Here is a 23,130-nt window from a genome sequence, read left to right on the forward strand (position 1 = left end):
GGGTCCCTGGCACTTTGAGGCAGCAGTGCTAACCACTGTGCCACCGTGCCACTGAAATGCAAATCCTAATGCAACTTTCTAAATCTAGTCTATTTACTTTGAAACCATTTGACCATATTTTCATTATGCATACATTTAGCACCTTCACTCCTTTTCATGTCTCATTTCTTCAGAGAACATCTCTCTAGTAACTTTTCCCCAGCTTAATTAAATAATTTATACACACAGATGCAGCCTCCTTCACAGAATAATATATTACCTCCAAATATTTTTTAAAAATAACATCCATTCTCGCTGTTTGTGATAAACATAACAGTCATTTGAGCAATGAAACTGGGTGAATTAGCACTGGAACCAATCAGTGGCAAGTGGCATAATTTGTATAGGTTTGAATTACTTTGTGTGTAATAAATCATTACCATAAGAGTGTGTGACAACATTCTGTGGGTCTGAATGTTGCTTTTTAGAGTCTTTTTGGTTGGTCCGAATGATGTAATATTGATCACATCACAAAGCAGATATGAGTTAACCTCGAAAAAGGCAACCATCAAAAGCCACTCCAGAAGAGTGTTTTTATGTCGGAAGTAAACATTTGTCAGTGCTAACAGTTTAACCAGGTTGATGTGAGCATCAATAATCAAACATGAGTTCTCAATTAAATTTTAATTAGTGCCTGGGAGGCGTTCAATGTCCTCAATAGATCTAGCACCCTGCTATCACATACTGTGAAACTCAATATGGCAAAACAATTTTGTGCTCAAATTGTCTGTCTTGCAGTTCAACCAAACTTTAATGAAATTCGGCTAATTAAACTTTGGGCAGAGAAAATAATAACAGAAAATACTGGGAATACAGTGTGTCAGTCAGCATCAATAAAATGAAAGATCATGGAAATTTAGGAATGAATCTTTCCTTTTCTGTGAGGTGGGGAGCTTTGGTTCCTCAACAATGTTATCACATTACTCTAATGATGCACATCAAACTTCTAAGTATTTTAAACTGTTACTAATTAAAAATTAATAATAATATGATAGAAGTGTGTTTTGCATAGTTCTGTCAGCAGATGTGTGTCAATTTCCAGGGCCTGTATGCCCAGCGCAGCAGACTTCAGTGATGCCAATGAGGAATGCCCTGCAGATCGTAGCCTACAATACCACCTGCCTCTTGGGGATCAATGTAAATCTGTGTCGTGGCACTACCTAAATTAATTTTTCCCTCAGATTATACTTGTTTAATTACATTCATTCACCAGTGCTTTCATCTGCTTGAATGTGGAGGCTCACGCGCTCCTTTAACTGAAGAAAGGGAGCGTTCCTCCTTGCGTAGCACTCTCCTTTTGAGTTTTCTCCAACCTTCACACATTGCATTTCTGTACTTCCTGAGTAAACATTAATTGCATTATGAAATTCTGGAAAAAATGCTGTTTTCAATCAAGTGATTTACTTGTATAATTATTCATAAAACCTATCCCCAAGTTATTTGAACCGATCATTGTGGCTTGCTGCATTTATGAGAATGATAATGTCGAAAACTTGTTCAATATCAGCGATTGAAATCAGTCTAATTGTAAACCGGATATACAATCAAGAAATGTATTTTGTCAAGCTACTTAATTTCAGTCTTGAAATTGAGAACTGGCTTAACAAAATACATTTCTTGAATGTTACAGGTATGTGGAAAGTTTTGCTCTAAAAGCAAAACTGTGATATAATAAAAAAGAAGATTTTGGGGACGATTGTTCATGCCTGCTGCACTGCTCTAGCAGCGTAGCCACCGCGCATCTCTGGCTGCCAGATTTCCAACGTCGTCAGTTCCACACCAGAAATCGGCGCGGAGCTAAAATTATGTAAATGGCCATTTCCATCTGATTTGTGAGCCTGAGACTGAAGACGCCAGGCCCGCTAGCATCTCCGCCCCCACCAGGAGTGTTTCAAACCAGCAGAGTTTACAACAAAAAGTTCCCCATTAATGGGGAACTGGTGGGCCGGCCCTGCTGGAGTGAAGGGAGGCCATGAAGGCTCCCCAGGAGATCAGGGGTTAGGGTGGGTGCCCTCTGGGCATTACCAGCCTGACCCCCTGGCACTGCCCACCAGGCATTGGGACATGCCGGTGAGGGGGGTTCGGGAGATTGGGACTGCCCTGGGGGGGATAGGGGTGGTGGTTGGGGCTGGCCCGGAGATGTCCAGAAGGCCAGGGATCGGGGGTGTGGGTGTAACGCACGGCCAGCGGTGGGGTGTTGTTGTGCTGGCCAGCAATTGGGAGGCCGGCAGTCCGGGGCTACTGCGCATGCGCCGATCGCGGCGCAGACAGATCGGCGCACACACAGTGGCCCACTCAGTGCTATGCTGTCGGCCTCTCCAGTGGGAATAGGCTCCACCCACAGATTTTAAGCGTGATTCACACTAGGGCACTCTGTGATGAACAGTGTGTGGGAGATTCATTTCGAAAATCCCGCTTTTAAAAAAAAGCAATGGGATGTACTCCAGTTATTATCCGAATTTGGCACCTATCATTTTTTTGGGAGAATTCCACCCTTTGTTTCTGCCCTCAACCTAAAGTTTTAAAAAGATAACGAAGTAAATGTGACAACCATTTCCCTTCCCCTGTTGTCTAATTACATTAAGATAATAGTACGTACTTCTGTGTCACAGAATTAGTCCATGGATTCAGTGCAGAGGTGAGAAGTGCAAGCCATGTGGAGAGCATTTCTGCAAATGGAGGAGCTTTGCCTCCAAAGGTTTCATAGACACTGATGATCATATATGGTGTCCAGCATATTAGAAGGAAAACTAGAAATAAAACAGAATGAATCAATTTCAAGACAAAAATGCATGCCTTTGTGAATATTTTTTGTATGCACAGACTCATAAATGCAGATTCAAATGCCAACGATGGTTAGGGCAGCATACCCCTATATTCTGGCCATCTATCCAGTTAACATTTTGTGTCCATGTGCCAGTAATATCTTCAGTGCAGTGCATGTAATTTTCTTAGTGCTTTCTTTCATTAATCACATCTTAACAGAAAAATTCCCGAATAACAACAATCACGGCATTTAGCAAGCTGAGCTTGAAACATAAGAGAACTGCTAAGCCATCACTGTCTTATTTTATTTCTGTTTATCTAGCTGTTTTTGCAATATAGTTATTACTGGTTGAATCTTTCTTCACTCGACAGGGAAGAGAAGTCTTATGGTTTCAACCCTCTCCATACTTCATGCTCATTCTCAATGTGAACTTCGCCATCTTTAGGCAGCCATGTACTTGCTGCTGAAACGTGACCTGGTGCACTAAGTGTCTAGGATAGCAGTCCCAGGCTGAAGATTTCTCTTATTGTTGGAGAATTCTCTAGAAAATCTCCATTACAAGGGAGGAAGTGTTAGGTTTGTTAGAGAATATAAAGACTGACAAATCTCCAGGGCCTGGTGGAATCTATCCAAGGCTGCTCAGGGAGACGAGAGATGAAATCGCTGGGCCCCTGACGCAAATCTTTGTCTCGTCACTGGACGCAGGTGAGGTCCCAGAGGATTGGAGGATAGCTAATGTGGTCCCGTTATTTAAGAAGGGTAGGAAGGATAACCCGGGTAATTATAGGCCGGTGAGCTTGACGTCCGTGGTGGGGAAGTTGTTGGAGAAGATTCTTAGAGATAGGATGTATGCGCATTTAGAAAGGAATAAACTCATTAACGATAGTCAGCATGGTTTTGTGAGAGGGAGGACATGCCTCACTAACCTGGTGGAGTTTTTTGAAGAAGTGACCAGAATGGTTGACGAGGGAAGGGCCGTGGATGTCGTCTATATGGACTTTAGTAAAGCGTTTGACAAAGTCCCTCATGGTAGGCTGGTGAAAAAGGTTGGATCTCATGGGATAAAGGGGGAGGTGGCTAGATGGGTGGAGAACTGGCTTGGTCACAGAAGACAGAGGGTGGTAGTGGAAGAGTCTTTTTCTGGCTGGATGCCTGTGACTAGTGGTGTTCCGCAGGGCTCTGTATTGGGACCTCTGCTGTTTGTGATTTATATAAACGATCTGGAAGAAGGTGTAACTGGGGTGATCAGTAAGTTTGCGGTCGACACAAAATTGGCAGGACTTGCAGATAGTGAGGAGCATTGTCAGAAGCTACAGAAGGATATAGATAGGCTGGAAATTTGGGCAAAGAAATGGCAGATGGAGTTCAATCCTGATAAATGCAAAGTGATGCATTTTGGTAGAAATAATGTAGGGAGGAGCTATACGATAAATGGCAGAACCATAAAGGGTGTAGATACGCAGAGGGACCTGGGTGTGCAAGTCCACAGATCCTTGAAGGTGACGTCACAGGTGGAGAAGGTGGTGAAGAAGGCATATGGCATGCTTGCCTTTATAGAACGGGGCATAGAGTATAAAAGTTGGGGTCTGATGTTGCAGATGTATAGAACGTTCGTTCGGCCGCATTTGGAATACTGCGTCCAGTTCTGGTCGCCACACTACCAGAAGGACGTGGAGGCTTTAGAGAGAGTGCAGAGAAGGTTTACCAGGATGTTGCCTGGTATGGAGGGGCTTAGTTATGAGGAGAGATTGGGTAAACTGGGGTTGTTCTCCCTGGAAAGACGGAGGTTGAGGGGAGACTTAATAGAGGTGTATAAAATTATGAAAGGCATAGATAGGGTGAACGGTGGGAAGCTTTTCCCCAGGTCGGTGGTGACGTTCACGGGGGGTCATAGGTTCAAGGTGAAGTGGGGGAGGTTTAACACAGATATCAGAAGGACATATTTTACACTGAGTGGCTTGCCAGGCCACATCAGAGCATATTTAAGAGTCAAACACGTTGCTGCGGGTTTGGAGTCACGTGTAGGGAAGGAAATTTGCTATCCTTACCCTAAAAGACATTAGTAAACCAAATGACATTTTATGATGATTGACAATGGTTTTGTAGTCACCATTAAACTAATAATAATGGATTATCCGAGCCCCTTCATTTAAAAGGACCTTGTGAACTGAAAACTCTGACAAAATTAGACTTGGGGGCACTAAAAGGATGGGCTAGCTTTAAACACAGATCCACATAGCACAAGAGAGTACTTCATATGTTATATGATGCAATATTCTTTATCATAGTTTATTACCTGACTTAGCTACAAACTAATATTGTACTTTCAAATTACTGAATCTGTGATTTAGATGGTGTTTGACTTTCAAACATCATGAATCAAATAATAGTTACATTGAAGAGTTAATTGTGAAACACATTAGCATTGTAAAGTAAAAACCTAGTATGTAATGCCTATTTTGAATGACTGAACTAACCAACTTCTTTCTTGAAATCCCAAAATGCCGAGCTTCCAATTTTGATTCGCCATGAAATGAAGCAACATTGCTTTCTGCTAACAATCCTCCATGTAGCCTTGAGATTTAATGTCAAGATTTTGCAGCTGAATGCTGATAGTTGAACACATTTTAAAGTTTAATTTCATTTTTAAAAACATACACATCAACCAAACCTTTAATCAAAGCGAATTAAGATTTCATTCCAGAAAATTACAATTCCACCAAGGCAAAAGATTTATTTTCCCAGTGCTGTCTACAAAAGAATATTATTTTGCATAGGTCATGCAGCTCAAAATGTAAAAAAGGTTTTATACTATCATGCAAAAGAGAACAGATTTTTAAAAGGCAACTTACATGCTGCTGAAACCAGGATGATTGTGTTTCTCAGATAACATTTTGCTGGCACAGAATAACAGTGTTGATCGTTGCATTCAAACGTTCCTCGTATTGCTTGATGTCTTGCAATTTGTACAACGTAAATGGCCAAGCAACAGATTATCATTATTGGAAGAAATAATCCTATGGCTACAGTGACCACACAATAGGCTTTTAACGAGGAATTGAAACTTGGTGCACAGATATATCTGTGTTCTTCATATGTGTATTGTCCTAATCCTACAAAGGGTAAACTTGCATTTAGAAAACAGTAGATCCAGACAGATAAAATGGTTACCCAAGCCCGCCGTCTTGTAAACAGCTGTACGTAATGGAGAGGCAAACAGATTTCAGCAAATTTATCGATTGTCACACAGGTCATTGAATGAACAGAGGCAAGTTGCAGCAATACATAGAGAAAAGCAAAGAATTGGCACCGTGCATCCAGTCTGCTGTAGCAACCTCCATCAAACAGAGTATTGTGCACTGCTACAGGAATCACTGTCAGTCCCAAAATCAAATCACAGATACCAAGGTTAAATATAAGTACTGATGTGTCCTTCTGCAGCTTTTGGTTGAATCCAAGTATTAACAACAATAGAATATTTGCCGTAATGGATCCTACACAAGTAAGAATCATCAGACAGGCATACAGAACAGTGATGGAGAGCATCTTCGTTAAAGATGGTGGTCCGAAGAAATTGTTGTTTTGTCAATCCTGGTTTGCACAGAGGAAGATATTCAAGTCAGAAACTGTGGGATATAATTAAGCAGCTAGAAATTATTGCAGTCTGTCACTGGGCATCATTCAATATTCCTTGGTTATATTTAACAAAGTAGACTCTGAAATAAAACAGAGCTTCTCTAATCAGAAATAATAGCATATTTTCATGTAGAGCTCATGCTACATTCAGGAAAATAGAGAAAGATTTCTCCGATTCAGTTCCGTAGGCACCAAGAACCTTTTAAAACCTCACCCAATATTCTTCAGATCCTTCCATGTGAAAAAGCAACTTGTGCTCTTTCAGTTTAATTTGCTGTATTTGTTGCTCATGATGTTGTCTCTGCATTCGAGAGATCAAATGCGTATTGAGTGATTGCTTTGCAGAACACCTCTGCTCAGACTGAAAGTATGACTGAGATTTTGATTGTCATTTAATTCTCCACCCACCCCACTCTGACCCCTCTATTCTTGGCCTCTAACACTGTACTAATGAAGTTCATTGGAAGCTTGAGGAACAGCATCTCATCTTTCAATTACGCATTTCACTGTCTTTTGGACCCTGCTGAATAGAATAATTTCAGATCGTAGCCATTGCTCCCATTTGTCCAGAGAGAAGCTGTTGATATTTCTGCTAATACCATTTATACCTCCTGCAGATTAGTCTATTTTTTTTGGTTGACCACTTAAATCTCCCCTTTTACCTTATAACTCCCCTCTTTCGCCTTGCAACATCGCCCATTTTGTCAATTAGGTTTTTTCGCTTTCCACTCCATTAAACTTCATCTCTTTTGGTTTTTCATCCCCTGCACCTACTTAAAATATATTACACCTCCAGCCATCAGAACTGAAAAAAGTTAGGAATCTAGAGAGAAACAAATAACGCTGTTAAACCTGTTGAGTGTTCCCAGCACTTTCTGTTTTTATTTCAGATTTCCAGCATTTGTAATATTAAGCCATTGAAGAGATCCTATGAGGAGAGGCTGAGGGATTTGGGATTGTTTTCGCTGGAAAGGCGGCGGCTAAGAGGGGATCTTATTGAAACATATAAGATGATTAGAGGTTTAGATAGGGTGGATAGTGATAGCCTTTTTCCTCTGATGGAGAAATCCAGCACGAGGGGGCATGGCTTTAAATTGAGGGGGGGTAGTTATAGAACCGATGTCAGGGGTAGGTTCTTTACCCAGAGGGTGGTGAGGGATTGGAATGCCCTGCCAGCATCAGTAGTAAATGCGCCTAGTTTGGGGGCGTTTAAGAGATCCGTAGATAGGTTCATGGACGAAAAGAAATTGGTTTAGGTTGGAGGGTCACAGTTTTTTTTTAACTGGTCGGTGCAACATCGTGGGCCGAAGGGCCTGTTCTGCGCTGTAATGTTCTATGTTCTATGTTCTATGTTCTAATATTCTTCATATTTGACCAAATGTTTGGTGTAGATTGAAAAATATACGCTAAGGTGTTAAACTATCTTTTCTTAGCTGTTGCTGGCAGACTCTCTGTGTGTTAACAACATTTTCTATTTTTAATTAAAGTACCTAACATATACTTTTTATTTAGTTTGGCATATACTGAAACTAATGTGACAATTGTTGCACTTTCCATTCTGTTTATGTTCAAAGCTTGAAGTTAAAAATAAAGACATCACAATTTTATTGTTTACTAAAATTGTGTAGGGTATCAGAAAGATAATGACTCGGCAATACAATGTAACATTGTTCCGGCAAGTTAGTCATCTTTTATGCAGTTAGGAGACCGAATGAAGCATAGAGCACAGAAACAAGGCTACAAAATTACAGTGCACTCCTCTTAACTTAGTCATCAATCCAATTGCAACCTTAACGGCAGGTTGGACGATATCTGCTCATCATCGTTGCAAGCTAAAAGCAGCAAGACATTGAGATTGGGATGTAGAGGAACAAAATTATTGAAATGTTGGATGGAAGGAAACAAGAATTCTAAAATCCCTTGGCACTCGGATTCAAATCTTGTAGTTGGTTTTGAATGCTTTATAGCATTACTTGCATGCGGGGGCACTGTTTACTCTTGTTCTCCAGTTCAATACTTAACAATGTAAATACTGAGAAGAGATAAAATTGTATCCTGAATGAATATGGACAGTTTTGCAGTTAAGTGCACAAGATGATATATAAACAGCTTGGTTATGTTTTTATTTTAATAATCAAGAAGCTAATTGATTCTTCTGCATTTTAACTTGAGTCCTTGCAAGTCTTTGTAAAATCTTTAAGATAGAATCATGAACTTATTACAGCATGCATGCTACTTACAAATTTTAAAACTTTTATAAAACTGTTTTGGTTGTTTAATATTTTAGGTGCATTGTCTTTTTAAATGAATCAAAACTAAGTAAAGGAATAGCGAGAGTTTTGTGGGAGAATATAAATGCTGCCAAAGCAGTAGAACAACAGCCCCTAGTATGAATCTGATTTGTACTTATATTTTCATTACTTAAATGAGCTAATATTTAATTTCCAAAAGACTTTTTAAAAAATAAAAAAAAGTTGTTTTTTAAAATTCTGTTAACTACTGCTAGAGACCTGTTTTTCCCAAATAAAAGTGCTGATCATGCAGAACATCTTTAGTAGCGCAAAGCCAAAACTAAAATTCTCAGTGTTTGGATGTGTTTGAGTACTCCTGTAGTGATTTACCGTCTTTTAAATTTTCTACTGTGTACATCACTCTTACTACTTTCCATACATGTTACACATTATATGACACATGATAGTTTCATTTACTTTCTAAGCGGATTACCATACTGAATTGCTCCTTTTTTAGAACGTGACTTGAAAATCTAAAATGAAACTCCATTGGTATTCTGATTCCTAATTCTTGTGCATCCTACATCTCTGATGCATCAATTCTGATCTAAAGTAACTTAGAATTGATGATTTACCTGGATAAATAATGATTGTACAGATGTTGTAGATCCAATTTTGTCTGCCTCTGATGGTGGCTTTAACTCGGTCTGAAGAACGTACAAAAGCAGATCCAAGCCCTGGTGAAATTTTCAATGGATGCTTTGTAAAATAATTCCATTGCTTTGAGAAACACACCTATTTCATGTAACAGTGAGTTCTGCAAAGTTAGAATGAAACATGCTTTGAGTCAACGACCATAAGACTAGTTGCATCTGTTATGTCTCGTTTTCACCAGGCAGCCGAGTGAGTCTGTTTATGAACTGGATAAGTGGGTGGTGAACTAACAAGCACGAGCATTCAATTTTAACTGGATGCAGTGTTATGCACTCAGTTACTCCATTGATTTCTTCATGATGTGTTTTTGTATGGCAAATTTTCTAACACCAAATATTTTTGTCTGTTATCCTCAGCACAATGCTCCAATTCCTCAAGGTGGTCGTGGTGCAATTCAGTTTGTGACACAGTATCAGCATTCTAGTGGACAAAGGCGCATCAGAGTTGCCACAATTGCCAGAAAGTAAGTGCGTAAAACATAAATGCCTATATCGGTTATTTTTGAAATTTCATTTGTATTTTTATTGGAGAATTAGGTGCACATTACTGAGAGAATTTCATAAATTACAAAGAAAGTTTGTGCTATTACAGATCTGGTAGTTCATTTAAATCTGCGTATTCTCATTTTTAAAAATTTCATTTCAACTTTATAAGTCTCCAGCTATGTTTCCCTTTTGCTCTTGATTTTATTCTAACTTTCATTCACTGATGCACCACATATAATTTAAATTTCTAATTGTGTACATCATGTGTGAGATTTTTTTTTTGTGTATCTCCCATTGTGGCTCCACCACTACTAGCCCTGTTTCCTCAGCTTCACAACGCTGACCAAGTCTCTTATTCTAGATGTTTCTTTTTAATCTTGAATTCATGGTCCCTTAGCTACTGGAAACAGCCTACTTCTATTTACTCTGTTGCACCCTTTCATAATTTTAGCATTTTAATCATTTTTTCAATTAATTCATTCGTGTGATGAAGGTGTCACTGGCTTGGCCAGCATTTATTGCCCACCCCCAATTGCCCTTGTACTGAGTGGCCATTTCAGAGTCAACCACATTGCCATGCATCTGGAGTCACATGCAAGCCAGACCAGGTAAGGATGGCAGATTTCCTCCCTTGAAGAACATTATGGATCAGATGGATTTTTATGACAATCAGCAATGGTTTTGATGATCATCATTAGACTTTTAATTCCAGATTTTTATGAAATTCAAAATTCACCAATTACCGTGGTAGGATTTGAACCCAGCTCTCTGGATTATTAGTAACAATACCACTTCGCCATATCTCCCCCCACCTTGCTATCTGTGTTGTTTTCATAAATCGGACCCATTTTTTCAAGTCTTCCTTTGTATTTGTATTGGGGCAGCATGGTGACACAGTGATTAGCACTGCTGCCTCACAGTGCCAGGGACCTGGGTTCAATTCCGGGGTCAGTGTCTGTGTGGAGTTTGCACATTCTCCCCGTGTCTGCGTGGGTTTCCTCCGGGTGCTCCGGTTTCCTCCCACAGTCTAAAGATGTGCGGGTTAGGTCGATTGGCCAACATGGTGTGCAAAACTCAGGATTGAGCTAAAGAAAGCCCGGGGCTGCCTTCAGAGTTCATGATGGAGGCCGCCAGTGCCCCAGAGCCCTGGAACACCACGAAAGTGGGTGGGGGAGCATCTATCAGGTGGATCTTCCAGATTCAGTTCTTCGTGAAAGTCTGTCGTCTTTCTTCAGTGGTGGGTCAGTAATCCATAGAATCCCTACAGTTCAAGAAGGGAGCCCTTTAACCTATCAAGTCTGCACTAACTCTCCGAAAGAGCATCTTACCGAGTCCCACCCTCCATCTTACCCCTGTAACCCCGTGCATTTACAATGGCTAAACCACCTAAACTACACATCCCTGGACACAAAGGGGCAATTTAGCATAGAATAGAATCCCTGCAGTACAGAAAGAGGCCATTCGGCCCATCGAGTCTGCACCGACCACAATCCCACCCAGACCACTAATCCCTCTAACCTACACATCTCAGGACACTAAGGGGCAATTTTAGCACAGCCAATCAACCTAACCCGCACATCTTTGGACGGTGGGAGGAAACCGGAGCACCCGGAGGAAACCCACGCAGACATGAGAATGCGCAAGCTCCACACAGACAGTGACCCAAGCCGGGAATCGAACCCAGGTCCCTGGAGCTGTGAAGCAGCAGTGCTAACCACTGTGCTACCGTGCCGCCTGTGGATGGTCAATCCACCTAAGCAGCAGATCTTTGGAATGTGGGAGGAAACTGGAGCACCCAGAGGAAACCTAAAGAGACACTGGGAAAATGTGCAAGCTCTGGAGGTCAGGCGCCTTTTCAATATAGCACCGAGGTATGATGCCATGGGGAAGGGTGCATGTTGTGAAGCCAATCCCAGCAAGGAAAATGGTGCAAAATCCCTGGATGCATAGTTAATTACACTGGGGACAGAAGGTATGGCATGTTTTCCTGTCAGTCCATGCAGCGGGAAACATGCCCTGTTCCCACCCCCACTACAGGACGTAGTCCTGGATGGGAGAAATTTGCTCAATGTTTCTAATGCAGCGTGTATTTCTCTTTAAAATGGGCTTCTTTTGTAAATTGTTCGTAAAAATGTACATTAATAGGGTATAAAATGATCATGTTTTTCTCCTGCAACAAGGTTATGGTCAAGATCCATTGTTGGAAAATTGTGTGTGTTTTGGAAAGGAAAGATTACAGTTAAGCAAAGGTGTCTGTTGGCCAGGTCTGGTTACTAAATACTCTTCGTCCTGTGACTAATTCTTTGGTTCGCTTTTTGCCCAACAGCACAATTTTTCCTGTTACTTTTTCTTTCTTAATTTAATTTTAATCTGCACCAAATTAAAAGGACTACGTTCCTCTGTTAGCCTGAAGAATGAAGGGAGTTTCTAGCTGGTTATTAGCTGCTAGTACAGTCACGTAGCAGATGTAAGTATTTGGTGAAATTGCACAAGTAAATCAATTAATGTCAGAAATACAAATGTACGTTTGTTCACTGGCACTTTTCAGCTCTGCTTTTAAGCATTGCAAGTCATTGAGCAAACTGTGTACAGCTGTAGACACAATAAGCTAGAAACTTGAGAAACAGAAAATTTCAAGTTAATCATGCTGCTGTTTGAAATTGAGCTATCATGGAGAGTGGGACTCCACTGGCTGATGATCTTTGGACACTTTTGCTATGCTAAATCACTTGCCTTACCCAGGTACAAATGAAGTGACAAATACGATATCCATTCTTCCTTTAACCAAAGAAACAACTTGAAATGGAATATAATATGCTATTTCTAGATGTTTAAACTTAACTCATTGCTCAATGAGGTTTATTTGTTGAATTAGCTGCAGTTTAATTAAATGTAAGGCCATATTTCAATGGCTTATGGATTGCTTTAACACCTTCAGTCATCATTTAATAGCACAATTTATTTTGAATCCATTGTTTTCATGCTTGATACTCCAGTTCTGGAAAAACAACACAAGACTTGATTGCTTACCTTTCAATATACAATTGACATTAATTGTATATTGAAAGGTAACAGTAAAGTTGCCAGAGTCCCAGATGACCATAGGCTGCTCTCCCTTTTGAGTAGGAGAGCTGACTGGTGGTGATTTAATCTGAGGATCACCACACCTCGGGCGAGGGGCAAGGTGGATAAGGTGGCGCCTTCATGATATATTAATTGTATTTTTAAATTCATTTATGGGATCTGGGCATTGCTGGCTGGCCAGTATTTATTGCCCATCCCTAATTTCTTGTTCAGAGAGTAATTGAGAGTCAACCACATTTGCTGTGGCTCTGGAGTCAGAGGTAGGATGGCAGATTTCCGCCCCTAAAGGACATTATGCAGATGGTGGTTATTAGCTGGGAATTCATTTGTGCTCCTGTGAAAGTGAACAGACTGAAGCTGGTGGTTGGGTTAAGAGGTGTATCTTTACAATGTGTGTCCATAAATAAATGCTTCTAAATGTGTGTCAAGACTTGTTCCATTTCTATCCTTCACCTGGTTTTCTGGAGTGTGATGTGGAGCGTTGGACTGGGGTAAACACAGTGGGAGTTCTCACCTGATGAAGGAGCAGCGCTCCGAAAGCTTAGTGGCTTTTGCTACCAAATAAACCTGTTGGACTTTAACCTGGTGTTGTGAGACTTCTTTCTGGAGTGTAACAGATGTTCTTGTAACCATTTATTTTAAATGGTTAACTCTGCACTAAAATAATGCCAATTAAGCAATTTGTGTAAAGGTGCTTTGGAATTGCTGAAAAATGTTTGAAGAAAGAGATAAGGCTGGTCAGGGGCTGGTATACTTTGGACATGAGAGTCCTCAATGCAGGAGATAGAACCTATGACAACTTGAAGAGGAAAGGGGAGAGACAAGGATGTGCTGCTGTTACCGCCTGGGCTGAATATTGGGGGAGTTGTGTTTGGCTGAGAGCATTTTAAGAGTGACAGAATACAGTAGTGGCCAGGGCAATCAGGAGAAAAATGTGATGTCTGAGCTGTGGAAGGAAGTTGCCATGATGTGGAATATATTGGTAGATATATACAAAGAATGCAGGTGACTTCAAGAATCAAATTGGACATTAGGGGATGTGATGATTCTTTAATCATTGCAAATTGAGATAAATGAGCTTATTGATCATTTTCAAGATTATTTTGAATTTTTTGTATTAGAAATTATGTTTCTGTGGTTATCTGGGAAGCAAATATGAGTGTTCAAAAATTTTTTGTGGGTTGTGATTGCTTATTTTTGTGTGTGCAATTTTTGAAAGATAGTGAAATGGTTGTCTTGAATTTCACATTAACAACAGTCAGCATACTTTGGTTATGCACTGCTGCAAGATGTGAAATCTCTAATTATGTGGATAACATTTAGTTTGAAACTTGTGATAAAGCTCAGTACCAAGCAAATGTATTTCAATATAAATGGCGAAATGTTATTTTGGAGAGAAAAGTGTTCCACCACAGAACATTCTGCTGATGATGATGATTTGGCCTTGGGAATCAAGTGAATTAATGTTAATGGTGCTAGAATTAGTCGCCTAAAATCAATAACCTCCTACATCATATATGTGGATGTTCATGATCAGCAAATGTTCACCAACTGCAAGCAATTTCATGCTTATCATTAAGCTGTATTTGTGTTGAGTTGCCCAGGGAGATTTTATTTGCCCCATCTTTTTTCCATTATGTTTATGATATCTCATAACTTCAGAATAAATCCAAAAGATAAGAAATATTGTTTCAATGAAAATCGTTGTATTATGCAATGTACTGTTAAATTAATACCCTGCAGATAAAATATAATAAAGCTTACAAATGCAGTAATGTATCCAAAGGTTAAGAAAGGCTTTTAATCCTGAAATATTTTGCTAAAGGTTTTAGCATCTTGTATTAGATAGTATTTATAGTTTCTCAACATAAATATTTTTGCATGAGCATCAAAGAATGTTCTTTAAAAGATATATTGCCTAAAATAAACGTTTTGCCAATTCAAAAATCGCTTTATGTTGCAAACTTGGTTACAATATTTTTAATAGCTACTGCATTCCAGAGTTACCTAGATTTTTATACCTCTTCATATTTTACGCTGTATCCCCAGCTTGTATCTCAAAATCTACTATATTAAATTGCTTAAAAATTTTTCAAAAACGAGCATAGAATGTAAAATAGAATACACAAACATAGAGCATAGAATACACAAACTGTATTTGCAGTTGCTTAGCAGTATCTACAGAAGTAGAATTAATTTTGAATGGAATTGCCATAATTTCTGATTTATAATTAAAGTTTGCTTAATGATTGCTGTCCCTTGTTTAGCTCTGATCGCCAGTGTGTATTACTCTGAGATACAGTTCAATGATTTTGATAGCTTCCTGTTATCCAGTTAGGTGGTGATAGTATATATTGAATTATATGGTAGCTTGGCCCTTTTCCTTTGAGGGCCATGTGATTGGGCTGGACTTCAGGGTAGGCTGCACGGGAAGCCGAGCCAACCAGGAGCATGGGCACATCCTGGGAGGAGGGAGGGCCTTTAGTTGGAGCCAGAGAGAAGAGAGTAGATCTGTACGAGAGTTTTCTGTCAGGCCCTTAACTTGTGTGTATATGTATATTATCATTAGTTAAGTAACCCTTCGTTGTTGGAGCCACATTGAGTCACCTTCGGTTACTACACTGGCAAATAGGAAAAACTATACCGAGACATCGTAGTGCGCAGCTAGAGGGGGAGAAGGTGATCATCGAAGCTGAGAAGAAAACAAGTACAGATGCCCTGAAAATGCCTTCAATCAGGAAGATAGTTGTTTCACCCAGAGGCTGAGAGCTGGGGACAATATATCGAAAGGGTGCATTGTTTCTTCATAGCTAATGAGGTCACTGCAAAAGAGAAACAAAAGGTGTACTACTCACAGTCTGTGGCCCACAAACTTACAGCCTCGTGAGGAGCCTAACCTCACCTGATGTCCCGGACACAGTCTTTTGATTAAATAGTGAGACTGGTCAAAGATCATTTTAACCCCTGCCCTTCAATCATCATGTTGAGGTATAAGTTTCATTCTGCTGTGAGGGAACTAGATGAGACCGTCTCTGGGTTTGTGGCCAGGCTATGATATTTAGCAGAATTCAGCGCAACTTTGGGAGAGATGTTAAGAGACTGTTTAATCTGTAGGATTAACAGCCTCAAGATACAAAAAGAGTTGCTGGCTAAGACTAAAATCTCTTTGGGAAAGCTGTAGAGATGGCTCAAGTGACTGAATGTGCTGAGGATGTTTGTGAATTACAAGGCGTGCCCAACGAGGTGAACCGTTTGTGCCGGGGCACAGTCAAATGAAAGCACGCAGAGCCCCAGAGGCGTAATATAGCAGCAAGGATGAAAGCATGTTTTCAGTGCGGGGGAGAGCACACTCATGAAATGTGCCATCGTAAAAATCATACATGTTTTTGCTGCAAGAAGATGGGTCATTTGCAGGCTTAGTGCAGAGTAAAGTAGGCTGGACAGAACACAAAAAAATTGACTGTTAAGGCAACGCTGAACAAGAGGTCAGCGAGACATGCCCTCTACCCTGGAAGCTGTGGATGAACCTGTAACTGGGGTCACCGTTGCAGATGTCAGAGCAGCTATCTTGAAGGTCAACCCACAGAAAGTCCGGATGGGGTACCCGGACAAGCACTCAGATCCTGCGTGGATATTCACAGACATCTTCAACCTCTCTTTACAACAATCCGAGGTCCCGATCTGCTTCAAGAAGACGACCATCATCCCAGTATCCAAGAAAAACCAAGCAGCGTACCTGAATGACTAACGGCTGGTGGCTCTGACATCCATCATTATGAAGTGCTTCGAAAGGTTGGCACGAATCAATTCCAGTCTCCCAGACTACCTGGATCCACTACAGTTTGCCTACCTCCGCAACAGGTCCACAGCAGACGCCATTTCCCTGACCCTGCACTCAAACCTGGAACACCTAGATAACAAGGACACCTATGTCAGACTCCTATTTATTGACTATAGCTCAGCCTTCAACACTACTATTCCCACGAAACTCCTCTCCAAACTCTGTCTAGACCTGGGTCTGGGTCGAGACACCTCCCTCTGCGACTGGATCCTGAACTCCCTAACTCACAGACTACAATCAGTAAGGATAGGCAATAACACCTCCTCCACGATGGTCCTCAACATCGGTGCCCCACAAGGCTGTGTTCTCAGCCTCCTATGATACTCCTTTATACACCTATGACTGTGCGGACAAATTCCCCTCCAATTCGATTTTCAAGTTTGCTGACGACACCACCGTAGTGGGTCGGATTTCAAACAATGATGAGACAGAGTACAGGAATGAAATAGAGAATCTGGTGAACTGGTGCGGCAACAATAATCTCTCCCTCAATGTCAACAAAACAAAGGAGATTGTCATCGACTTCAGGAAGCGTAAAGGAGAACATGGCCCTGGCTACATCAACAGGGATGAAGTAGAAAAGGTCGAGAGCTTCAAGTTTTAGGTGTCCAGATCACCAACAACCTGTCCTGGTCCCCCCATGCCGACACTATAGTTAAGAAAGCCCACCAACGCCTCTTCTTTCTCAGAAGACTAAGGAAATTTGGCATGTCAGCTACGACTCTCACCAACCTTTACAGATGCACCATAGAAAGCATTCTTTCTGGTTGTATCACAGCTTGGTATGACTCCTGCTCTGCCCAAGACCGCAAGGAACTACAAAAGGTCATGAATGTAGCCCAATCTATCACGCAAACCACCCTTCCATCCATTGACTCTGTCTACACTTCCCGCTGCCTCGGCAAAGCAGCCAGCATAATTAAGGACCCCACGCACCCCAGACATTCTCTCTTCTACCTTCTTCCATTGGGAAAAAGATACAAAAGTCTGAGTCACGTACCAACCGACTCGAGAACAACTTCTTCCCTGCTGCTGTCAGACTTTTGATTGGGCTTATCTTGCATTAAGTTGATCTTTCTCTACACCAAGCTATGACTGTAACACTACATTCTGCACTCTCTCGTTTCCTTTGTATCGCATGCAAGAAACAATACTTTTCACTATATGTTAATGCATGTGACAATAATAAATCAAATCAAATCAAACTGGCTGAGGAACCCAACAAGGGATCCAAAACTTATACTTTAAACCAGGTCCAACTTAACGCAATGCCACCTATCGCAATAGTTCTGTTGGTCAACGGCAAATCTCTTAAAATGGAGGTCGACACTGGAGCCGCAGCCATAGTCATAAGTGAACGAGTATTCAGATATCTCCAGAAAGGCTTGCAACCCTTGAGATTGAGTCGTTCAGAAGCCATTATATCTACCTATATGGGAGAGATGTTGAAGACAGTAGGGTCAGTTGCAGTAACGGTATCCTATAGGAACCAGGCAGCACAGTTAACAGGATAAACTCTCATTACTGAGGATGCTGTATTCTGAAACAAAAACAGAAAATACTGAAAAATCTTAGCAGATCTGACAGCATCAGTGGAGAGAGAACAGAGCTAACGTTTCGCATCTGGATGACTCTTCTTCATTCATGGCATTCCTGAGGTCTTAGTGTCTGATTAATGTGCCACATAGGAATGTAATTCAAATGTATTAACTAATAATGCAGTTGAATCATTACAATGTTGGATATTTGCTATTTACTTCTGGAAGGTATGCAAGTTGTAATTTTAAAAATTTTCCACTAAGACCAGTAATATTACCTGAAGTAGGAAGCTGAATTCAAACAATTTATTATATTGTATATCGTGCATTTTCTGGTCATTAACTGAACTATTGCTCCAGAAATCTGCAGTAATTATATGACTTTTGCATCTTTTGTATGGATGCCCTCAAAGAGGGGAGTTCTTGGATAGTCGATCACTTTGAGCAACTGCTGTCGAAGACTGAAACAGATGATGATGGCAGGTACTTTGCAGACAAAGATCATGGGAAGACTAATCTCTGGTAGTTGGCTTGATCGCTGATGATTGATTAGGCCAAGACTTGATCTACAGCCCTCAAACAATTGGAGCATAGAATCTCCTGGTTTGGAGGAGTTCTGGTATAATAAGTAGACTCCTGCTTTTGTCTGCACGTTTCTTCAGCCTTGGTTCTGTTTGTTTAAAACTTGTAGCTTCCTTTCTGGTTATTGCGCAGCAGCTGTCTCTGTTGGCAACCTCTTGCTCCCCCAACTGTTGGTCAGTGTTAGCTGGGAGAGCTGTCCTTTGAAGCAGATGCAAGTCTCAGACTGCATCTCAGTCTTGCTTACCGGAGCATAGTTCACCATAAAACACTCCTTTCAGTATTCCGCAACCCTCTATGTGTGACACATGTACTGCGAATACAAATTGGCCTTGGAAGAGAATTAATTCATTGCTGGACAGATTGGCTCTATTGAGAACTTCATTGTTTATAATGTAGCCTTGGCCATCTGATGTCCATGATGGAAACACTGCAGCAGTCGCATTTGTTTTCAGTATAGAATCCATGATTCTGCCCCATACAAGAGAATGGTGGTGAAACTGAGAAATGTGCAGTGAATGATTTCATCAGATCTACTTCAGTCGGTAGCCAAAGGAGATGTTGGCCAAATGGGACCACTGTCCTTGTGGACAATGGTACCATTTGAGGGAATGCTACCTCAATAGGTAAACTATTCTACTGCATGAGGTTGTTGCTGTCAATGTTGATCTTACAGAAAACATGAAACTTCTGTACATACCTGAATTATATAACCAACAAATGATTTTATATCCAGTATATATCTGCTTTACATGACTATTTATGAACAGTTAATCTTTCCTGTTGCAAGTTATGGCACTGTGAACCCCTAATATCCAATGTAAATGTAAGCTTACTGCCTTATGACCATTTTGTACAAATCCAATTTTATCTAATTTACAGTTTTGCATTCTAATCCCTCACGAAGCTGCTAATATTTATTGATCTAACTTGGTCATGCAATTTAACCAGATTGTTGCTTGCAGTTTTACAAAATCTCTGTGCTGTGCATGAACAATGTTCCAGCATTCATGTGGCAAATTATGTTATAAACTTCCCATTGTGTGTCTTTTTTGTACTCCGCTCTTTCAGTTGGTAGAGGAGAATATTCCTTTCTCATGGGGACCATTGTTTTAAAGCTTTCTCTATTTTGTTCTGAAGTTTCACTCCGTTGTCTTGACCATGAAAGCATATATATTTATTTATAAACAGATTCAAATATGTTTCCAGCCTGTTTGTGTTGTGTTCTTTGCTATGTATACAATATATTTAAGAAATATTTCAACTTAAATCCAAAACATGAAGGCCATTATAGACAATACGTTTCATTACTAATTTTCATTTGTGTGAATTATCTTCGTTTCATAGGGTTTATGCTTCTAGTTTATATAAATGTTCTTGTATTTTCCCCTTTTTATAAAGCTGGGCAGATGCACAAACACAGATCCAGAATATTGCTGCATCCTTTGACCAGGAAGCTGCAGCTGTTCTCATGGCGAGACTGGCAGTTTACAGAGCAGAAACTGAGGAGGGTCCTGATGTTCTCCGATGGCTAGACAGACAGCTTATACGACTGGTACAATACACTTCTGTGGGGGAAAGGGAAAGAAACGGGAAGAATTTTAAATGTTTATTTTGATCTAAGTTGTTATACTTTTGAAAAATAATATGCAATAAATCTTATCTCTTTTTGCAGTGTCAGAAATTTGGAGATTATCATAAAGATGATCCAACCTCTTTCAAATTTTCTGAAACATTTTCTTTGTACCCACAGGTATGAAGTGAAAATTTTATTTTTCATGTACGCATTTTCTCATAGAATTTAGTTCATAATTTTTTAACTATTAAATTAATTTGAATTTATAAATAGTGTGCAATTGGGGCTTAAATATATGTTCTTTCATTGCAATCATTAAAAAAACTTTCAGTTAACTATATGAATATGCAGAACTTTTGTTTCCCTTTTTAGTTTATGTTTCATCTGAGAAGATCTCCATTTTTGCAAGTTTTTAACAACAGCCCTGATGAGAGTTCTTATTACCGTCACCATTTCATGCGCCAGGATCTTACACAATCTCTCATCATGATTCAACCCATCCTTTATGCCTATTCTTTCAATGGCCCTCCCGAGGTGAGAAATCTGGTTCCAAATGTTTTTTGCATCCATTGATGTCAGATTGAATAAACAGTGAGCAGCCATTACAACGGCTTAAATTGTAAGTTCTGAATATAATGAGAGAATTCAACAAGACTAAAGTGTTGATAAATTCTCTCATTATATTCAGAACTCTGCACTAAAATTATAGTCAAGTAAGAATTAAATGGGGTACTTATTTTTGTTGGGAAAGGTGGGGCTATGGAATCCAGGCAGGTAGATGGAGTTGAGACACAGATTAACTATGATCTGGTTGAGTGGAATGACAAGCTCAAGGAGCTGAATGCACAATCCAGTGTGAGGTACTGATTGATATCCAGCCCAAACTGATCTTTAACAGCCTTTCCTCTACAAATTGTGAGGATCCTATGTGAAGTCCGTTTGGACAGTTCAGCGTGACGTGTGCTGTACAGGGTTGCTTTACTGTGTACCTGTTGAGTCTGTTGAAAGCAGCTTTCAGTTGGCTCTAAGGTTATAGTCATAGGGTATATGCGGTTTACACCTGAACCTTGCTTTACCATGAAGTCATATTGAGTCTTAACAAGGAAGCATTCTTGCAACGTAGAAACTCTTTCACAGACGCTAAACATGTAGGAAAGAGTGGAACTGTGCTCCATTTTTGGTGCGAATGTAATGTGCTGAAACTGGAATACAACCCAATTTGCTCCAATTCCTTGCTCCTTTTCCTGGCTAATTTGTGCTTTGCATAGAGAAGGTACAGCAGAGAGTCGCCTACATATGGACAGATGCATGTAAATGTAATAAGGCACAAAACAGCATTCTCACATTTATTCCTTTAACAACAAATGTCTCTGGGGGTGCCTGTATCTCTCTGTTAGGTTTGCTTACAGAATGGAAACTGACCTGTCCAAATTAAAATGGGATTTTGTTTGGTTGGAGGGATGGAGCAATTTCTTTGAGTTGGCATGCTAATACTATGCTCAGATCCCATTGTGAATTGTCAAACACAGGTGCTCCAGTTGCATCTTTAGTGGTTTGGGCAGCACCCAGATCTATTCAAAGTGGAATGGGTGGATGCAGCACCCATCCTAATCTAACCATTACAGATTTTTGAAAAATGCAGAGCCATGGTATAATGGTATCCCAAGAGTCCGCAATACAAGACTGGCCACTATTCTGTAAATGTTAGCATATTTGGCAGTTTCATTCAAGAAAACAATGGCTGCTATGAAAAATGTTGGCAAAGAGCAGGGCAGAAGGCTAACTTATTCTTTTAAAACAGGGTAACTCTATCTTAAATTCTCAAGTTATGCTTTTGGGAAAGAATATAGTAGATATGTGTTTTAAGTAGCAGTATGATATTCTGATTTTCACCAAACCTGACAAAAGATGTTATTGGAAACTATATTATTTAAGGAAGCAACCTTACTTGCATACTCTTTTTTTTATAAGTACTCCTCAAATTATTGGGTAGCATGGTGGCACAGTGGTTAGCACTGCTGCCTCACAGCACCAGGGACCCAGGTTCAATTCCGGTTTCAGGTGACTGTGTGTGCAGTTTGCATGTTCTCCTGTGTCTGTGTGGGTTTCCCCCCACAGTCCAAAGATCTGCGGGTTAGGTGGATTGGCATGCCAAATTGTTCTTTAGTGTCAGGGAGATTAGTTGGGTAAGTACATGGGGTTATGGGGATAGGACCTGGGTGGGATTGTTGTCAGTGTAGGCTTGGTGGGCCTCTTTTTGCACTGTAGGGATTCTATGATTCTTCTATGATCATCAGTTCTGATCCCAACATGTTAGAATTTATTGTATTTTGAATCAATTTTTAGCAGCTCTAAACAGCATAGTGTGTTTATGCAGTACCTTTAACAAGTCCCAGGGTACGAAACATGGCCCAAAAAATGACACTAAGCCAAAGAAGGAGAGATTGGAAGGCTTACCTCAAAGTTTGGTCAAATAGATTTTAAGGAAGCTCTTGTAGGATAATGGGGGATGAGATGACAGAGATTTTTCAAGGGGCAATTGCTGAGAGTGGGACCCAGTGTTTATCTGTGATGTGGGGTGTGCAAGAGGCCAGAGTTAGAGAAAAAGGGATTTAGTGGTCGTAGAATAGAGGAAGCTAT

The 23,130-nt window shown here is 40.4% G+C and overlaps 2 protein-coding genes across 8 annotated transcripts in view; one reads left to right on the plus strand and one right to left on the minus strand.

Moving 5' to 3' along the window:
- Nucleotides 1–23,130, plus strand: part of sec23a (Sec23 homolog A, coat complex II component) — a 103,912-nt gene that overhangs the window by 77,916 nt on the left and 2,866 nt on the right. For all 7 annotated transcript variants that reach the window (XM_078233760.1, XM_078233756.1, XM_078233759.1 and 4 more), the window contains 4 exons: nucleotides 9,744–9,850; nucleotides 20,316–20,469; nucleotides 20,590–20,667; nucleotides 20,863–21,024. In XM_078233760.1, the coding sequence (XP_078089886.1) occupies nucleotides 9,744–9,850; nucleotides 20,316–20,469; nucleotides 20,590–20,667; nucleotides 20,863–21,024 (501 nt within the window). The remainder of the gene's footprint in view (nucleotides 1–9,743; nucleotides 9,851–20,315; nucleotides 20,470–20,589; nucleotides 20,668–20,862; nucleotides 21,025–23,130) is intronic.
- LOC144506875 (histamine H2 receptor) lies at nucleotides 2,620–6,352 on the minus strand. The gene is made up of 2 exons (XM_078233233.1): nucleotides 5,659–6,352; nucleotides 2,620–2,789 (listed from the first exon to the last, which is right to left on the minus strand). The coding sequence occupies exons 1-2, from the start codon at nucleotides 6,350–6,352 to the stop codon at nucleotides 2,620–2,622; spliced, it is 864 nt and encodes a 287-aa protein (XP_078089359.1).

The sequence above is a fragment of the Mustelus asterias genome, chromosome 18, assembly GCF_964213995.1.
Source record: "Mustelus asterias chromosome 18, sMusAst1.hap1.1, whole genome shotgun sequence".
Lineage (NCBI taxonomy): Eukaryota > Metazoa > Chordata > Chondrichthyes > Carcharhiniformes > Triakidae > Mustelus > Mustelus asterias.

What these genes read in the sequence shown, in the direction of transcription:
- LOC144506875 (XM_078233233.1), bottom strand. Translation starts at nt 6,352, where the DNA reads ATGCTCTCCATCACTGTTCTGTATGCCTGTCTGATGATTCTTACTTGT. An exon ending in CATCCTGGTTTCAGCAGCAT is followed by an intron (nt 2,790 to 5,658) that starts GTAAGTTGCCTT and finishes TTTTATTTCTAG; the next exon opens with TTTTCCTTCTAATATGCTGG.